This window comes from Ylistrum balloti, unplaced genomic scaffold, assembly GCF_031769215.1.
Source record: "Ylistrum balloti isolate Yb309-2 unplaced genomic scaffold, AGI_CSIRO_Ybal_v1 Utg370160, whole genome shotgun sequence".
Taxonomy (NCBI): Eukaryota; Metazoa; Mollusca; class Bivalvia; order Pectinida; family Pectinidae; genus Ylistrum; species Ylistrum balloti.
The window spans coordinates 346053-352522 of record NW_026782156.1 but is presented as its reverse complement, the minus strand read 5'-3'; the positions used below and the strand labels follow the sequence as shown (position 1 = coordinate 352522).

Below are 6470 nucleotides of genomic sequence, written 5' to 3'. Positions count from 1 at the left end.
ATCAACATTTTGTACTGTCATAGTGCGACACTGACTGAATGGTTCATGGATATTAAAGTAATGGACAACCGCAGAGTCTTACAAATAACACAATAGTTCACATTCTAGCCCTGATTATATTGTTAACAGGTTGGTTCTTAACTCTAAGCATTGGTTTACAATCATTTATCTCATAACCTGTTGTTGGTATTGTTTTTAGGGAACATGGCGACCAGATTACTGCTATTATGTTGTATTGGCTTCATCTTCATCGCCTGTGTTGATGGGCAACCGCCATTGGGTTCACAGTCACAGTATGCAGGTAAACTAAACATGTAGATAATACAAGAGAAATCCTACGTTATCTGCTTGTTATCATTTAAAAGAAACTCGTATAATATATGCTATGTGACATACCATGAAACCTCAGTATTAAGACAACCTTGGGAACTTAACAAACGTGGTCTTATTGGGAACTGTGAATAGGGAGTATGACAAAGTAAACAGACGCCCCTTGTTATGACCAAGTTTGTCCATATTTTAACAGCCATTGAGCCAATATATTTTGTAACATGAAACACACTATGAGTTATTTATTTCTGACTAGCCAGTTTGACACCAATATAGAGATAACTGCTCTGACATCTGGTAGTTGTACTTAGTGGAATGCACACCAGGTAACTTGGTGTTCTCTGTGGGAAAGTGTCAATTTGCGTTGTTTGGTTGGCGTTAATTGTGTTCTCATTTGAAAAAGTGTCATTGCTTCCTTGAAGAGACCAAGGTTTACATGTCATCGATAAAACAGAAGACTTTTAACCATTCGGAACACCTGGTTTTCAAGGATCTCTATGTAAATCATTTGAGTTCGAATTACGATTTTGCTTATCGCAATTTTCTTGCTGTACGTAACCATCGGCTGCATGCACTTTGTATCCATATGTCAATGATACATAAGTGTAATGTATGTTTCTATATAACATATGATAGGTATGTGTTTTATGCATATTAGAATCCAGTATATACTTTTACTGCTACACAAAAGTAAAAAATAGTAATGAATTAATATTTTTTTATATAAATTATTGCTGAAAGTCTAAACTCTTTAAAAAAAAGAATCAAATTCTGTTTGAAAAACAACAACCACGCTACTAACTTGTTAGCAGAATCTTAATTCAAACTTCAATTCGATGAAACTAGGGCAAAAACAAAAGTAAAAATTACACGTAGCTTCAGAAAAAATACAAGGAAAACAAGAACAGGTGTTCCGCACGGATAAGCGTCTTCTCTGCCTCGCCGACGACACCCATCATGTAAAAATCTTGGTCAATCGGAACAAATGAAGAAGGTAAAGTACTTAATTAAGCCTTTATACGTCTTCCTGATACAACCCTTTTCTCATTCTCAGTAAATGTTTGTAACCTATTTACTTCAGTCCTGAGAACATATGCAGTTGACTTAGTATCGCCTCTGGCGGCCGCGACTGGGGCACTGTTTGCACAACATCAAATTGAAACCGACGATAAGACATTCAAACCTGGTAAATATTCCATATATATGTACTATTGTTTTTGTGGTGCATGATCGATTATATTGTTTTTGAAGTATAGAATAGTCATAACACATAATAACATTTAATCTCCTCTTCCTCCTCGTCCTCCTTATTGTGAAGTCTCCTAATCTTCCTCCACCATGTCGTACTGGTACAGAATACCCTTGCCCTTTTCTACCTCTTCATAGTCGTTGACTTCCCCCTCCCCGTTTCCGTTCTCGACCACCTCGATTAACATCGTCTTCGTTCTTGTCTTTCTTGCGTTTTGATCCCGATTCTGTTATATAGTGTATGTTATATCATTTCATCTATCTATAGAAACGGTACCGACCTCTACGCTGCCAAATGGAGAGAACGGTTGTCCAACCGGCTGGCACTTGTACAATGGGTTTTGTTACGTGGTAACATCAAATCAAAGAAATTGGTTGAGGACAAGGGTATGATGATCTTTAACATAAATATGGAAAAATATCTTCTGTTATACATGTATTTTGAGAAGGATGTTGTGTCAATACGAGATAAATGTTTCTTTTAGGCTCTTGTAAATATACGAAGATCATTCAATAAATAATGTCATTGGTATCTTAACTCAAAAGTATGCCTTGATGGTAGAGACATTTTTTGCATTTATACTATCCATGGCGTTAATGCTGCGCGGTAGTCTCCTTTTGGTATGATAGGGAGAGATTGGAATATCGCTGTACCTTATGCACTTCTGGACGCATACTTTCCAGAAACCTTTTGTACGCACCGAAGAAAAAAGAAAGAAAAAACCAAACAAACAAAAAATAGGTTGTGTTGTCAATCTGTACTACTTTTTCTTGTTTTAAAAATGCTTATACGTAAGTACTTTGTTGGGTTGTTAAGCACCTTTTTGTAAATTTCCGCATTAATAATTGTCCTTTCCTTGCGTGGTATCCAAAATAATAGTCGGTTGAAAGATGTGTATGTTGCGTCCCATTTTGATTAGTGTCTATAATAAGAAACAATATCTTTACATCACTCAGGAGAATTGTATGAATATGGGAGGATACTTAGCCGACTTCGTTGACCAAGCCGAATTCAACAATATAAGGGACAACGTATTACAACCTTTCCGTAAGTTTAACATTCGTTTCATTTCACATATACAACAAAGGGTTCGGATATTATATTCTTTATGCATTTTCTTTATCGTTCGACACTGACTTAATGAATAAAACAAATTATGTTTATTTCGGGGAAAATCCCTCATCATGTGTTGTGATATGAAAAATATGATATTTAACATTTTTGGATGTATTTGCAGTTCATGACAAATTGAACATTTGGACAAGAACTTTATATTGAACAATATGAATCACTTATAAAAAAAAGTTATTAACATTTACTTTTAGGTGGAGCTTAATGATATAAATATATATGATGATAATGACAAATTTTGTTACATAGCCTTCAAGTTACCACTATACATTTGCCCACCACCCATTACATCAACATTAACTGTCATAGATTTTTTTAGAATTTAATTGCAACTGTTCAGCTATTCCAATGAGTAGATTTACTCATATAAGATAAATGTTTTCGAGGATTATAACCTGACATCTGATTCATATTGTCTCAAAATATTGTCGGTGATGTAAATATGAAGAATATCGTATTTCTTGATATATGTATAGTTGATGTAACATGCCTGTTAGACAACTCGGCTAAGGGTTTTATGGATTTCACTATAATTATTGCAAATTCATAAAATGTGTTGCAATTTTATCGACTATAATTTTAAAAAGAAAATCCGATATTATTCATATTTACATGGAGATAAAGTGTTTTCTGAATGTTTCTATGTGGATTCTCCATAAGGTAACTTGCAATAATATCGACTATAATCATATTCAGAAAACACTACTTCCTTTGAATGTAATTAAGTTGCAGTTATTTGTTGCATTCAGATAAAAGGAATAGAATAAAATGTTTTCACAATTTTCAATTTATAGCTGTGTGAATTCTAGTTCTCTATATTTCAATTTTGTAGCGGATAAGGGGAATTAATTACGCTCTATTCTACGTTTAACAGTCAACAAGAGAGCTCGTCTTTCCATTGATATCCATGCTTACAGAAACAAAATATACATTTTCCATTACTTCGATTAAATGTAAAATTAATTGCTGTGTTTTGAATTTCACAAACATTCCAATTAACGCGAACGTAGCGAAATTGAATCCCCGCAAGTGTTACCAACCCACACAGTGGTATCGCTCTAACAAACATGTTACATATGATGTTAAATCTGTTGTTTATAGCCGGCCGCTTAGTCTACTTTGGACTCAACGATCATATAGAAGAGGGGAACTTCATAAACGATATTGTCAACGAAGAACCTAGATTTCTGAATTTCGTTGCCGGACCGCTCGCATTTGGGCCTGGTCCAGGCGACTGTGCAGTCGTGGGGGGTAACGCTATTACTACAATTCCATGCGTACGGTCCAATTTTGGACTTTGCAAACGAAGACAGGTACAATTTTTGTCTGTTACTGCATTTTATATTGTCTTTATGTCATCATTGGGAAATTTGTACAATATTGTAGAAGAAAAGTCTGTGTAACGTAACTTGTGTCGTCAGTAGTCACTCAAATAGGATATCCGCGAAAATCAAAATGACACTTCAGTGCCTGGTGTGGGGAACTCTTTCAAGAATCTCTGTACGGATTCTCCTATGCTTTGATGTCATTTTTTCATTCTTGATGCAATACCTGACCAAATGTTCCATTATTTCCATACAGCTATTGCGTACTGCAGGGGAGAACTTTATGCGTTTCTTTTTTAGTTGAGTATACTTTGCATTTCAAATAATGTCTTATGCGGTTATCTCTTCATACAAGTGGTCCACCAAGGATGGCTGTATCCTTGTGTCAGGTGGAAAAACATTCACCGATGATTGTCGTAAACGGTGAAATAAAAGTTTCCGTAACCTTTTAAGTAAGGGATTAAGGGACTAACATCCCTTTGAGTTGACATAACCTTGTATGTTGGGGACGAATAACCTTGCCCTTGGAATTGCCATAACCTTGTAGCGAGTGGACTAACATCCCTCTGAGTTGCCATAACCTTGTAAGTAGGGGATTAGTAGCCTTGCCCTTCGAATTGTCATAAAAAACCTCGAGAAATGATGAGTGTTTTTGTCATTATTCAAGCTAACCTATGATAAATATTAATATATTACTGTATTTCATGATGAAACACATTTTATATTTCATTATGAAACTGACTTCAATAGCTTATATTACGGCAAGTGCAATGTTACTATGCGGTAAGATCGTCTAATTTAATCAACATGGCCTATAGTCGCTACAGCCATTAACATAAAAATTTGGATTATTACTTAAATAAATGTAATTACAAGCGAACCGGTAGCAAATATTTATATGATGCTATATTTAAAATGCCACCATGTCTACGAAACGCTACCAATTTTCTTTAAAGGTTCCAGTTATCTGGGTGAAACATATAACAAAAATATGTTTTTGGTACATTATTTGTGTTTTCACTTTGTCATACGAAAAAATATTACATAAAAATGTCCCAACTGGGCTTCGTACCGCGTAGATGTACACGAAAATTGTGTGTTCGGAAAAATTATGCTTATTAAAGCATAGAGATCAAAAAGACTAGTGAACAATCAATGTCTCCCAGGTTGGTTGTTACGTTGTAGTTGGTGGACAAACAATCCCTAAAGTTAATTTCCTTAGCCTTTCACTAGTTGACTAACGGTCCCCGAGAATTGCATTCGTCTTGTTTATGTACGAAGCTTTTTGACTAAGAGTCCTTACAGTTTAACCTTATAGCTTGAAAACTATCATTTTTCCCCATTATGGCTTCTGATAACTTGTAGCTGACGTGTTATTAGTTCCTTTGGTTTTACTGTTTGTGGTGTCGTTTAACGTTTCTACTTTCCCCTTATTTCTACACATTTTCATAGGGTTTAATTTGCTTGAATTTTAGTGCCTCGTTATATTATCTACAACTAATTGCAGTTGACGTTTTTGTTGTGAAGAAAACGGGAATCCACGAAATCAGGAAACGGCAAATAATTTCCCCTGGACTTTATATTTTCAAATTATCAATTTTTCGGCTATTTTATGTCATATTCGAAAATTGCGAAAACTAATTGTTTTTATATATAGCGATGAATATAATTATCTCAGATAGTATCAACAAAGCTGGTATGTTTCCTTCTTTATTTCAGAACAGTGTACTAACATACACTGGTTTGTAGACTATGAAGACAAAGGGAAGACTGATTCAATCCATTTGTATCACAAACTCCACCATAATAAATACTGTACCCAGCTTAATGTCCTGTTGTGTTTTTATATTTATAATTGATTTTTGACGATTTCCCGGGCACTGGACTCATATAGGTAAAATATTCTTTTTTGGTGTAAACAGTAAAGGAAATTATTTCATGTCAACATAATCGTAGCTCAAACTCTAATTTAATGAAAAGATGGCAAAAATGAACAAAAGAGACACTGATATGTTAGAATTTCCTTACAGACTATAATATTACCTAAAGGAACCAAGTGCTCTTGTTTTGGTTGACATGTTTGTGTTTTAATACGAGGCTGAGACCATACCAAAACTGGTCACAAAGACTTACGAAATCCACCAATTTCACTTTGAGATGTATTGATGATATATTTTATTTAAAACAATTATGAAATTTACTTACTATGTGTGTATACCCACCTGAATAGGAAATCAAAGACACGACAAACTGCTACATCAGCCGCTTATCTCGATCTTTTCCTACCACGAAATCAACAAGGACAGTTTTTTACCAAACTGTATGATAAGCATGATGATTTCAATTTCAATGTTGTAAATTTTCCATTTCTGGAAGGTAACATCTCTGTATCACCAACGTGTGATGTTTACACGGCGCAGTTGATTCGATATCCA

At 34.7% G+C, this 6470-nt stretch overlaps 1 protein-coding gene across 1 annotated transcript; it reads left to right on the top strand.

Annotated features, from left to right (window-relative positions):
- Nucleotides 1-204: 204 nt before the first annotated feature.
- On the top strand, nt 205-5817 carry LOC132550979 (CD209 antigen-like). The gene is made up of 6 exons (XM_060215079.1): nt 205-301; nt 1412-1516; nt 1847-1965; nt 2536-2626; nt 3812-4023; nt 5755-5817. The coding sequence occupies exons 1-6, from the start codon at nt 205-207 to the stop codon at nt 5782-5784; spliced, it is 654 nt and encodes a 217-aa protein (XP_060071062.1). The 3' UTR covers nt 5785-5817.
- The last annotated feature ends 653 nt before the right edge of the window (nt 5818-6470 follow it).

Bases quoted from the DNA above. Each gene is read 5' to 3' on its own strand.
- LOC132550979 (XM_060215079.1), top strand. From the start codon at position 205: ATGGCGACCAGATTACTGCTATTATGTTGTATTGGCTTCATCTTCATC. The intron at 1,517-1,846 runs GTAAATATTCCA...ATCTATCTATAG, and splicing joins CGATAAGACATTCAAACCTG to AAACGGTACCGACCTCTACG. The intron at 1,966-2,535 runs GTATGATGATCT...TACATCACTCAG, and splicing joins GAAATTGGTTGAGGACAAGG to GAGAATTGTATGAATATGGG.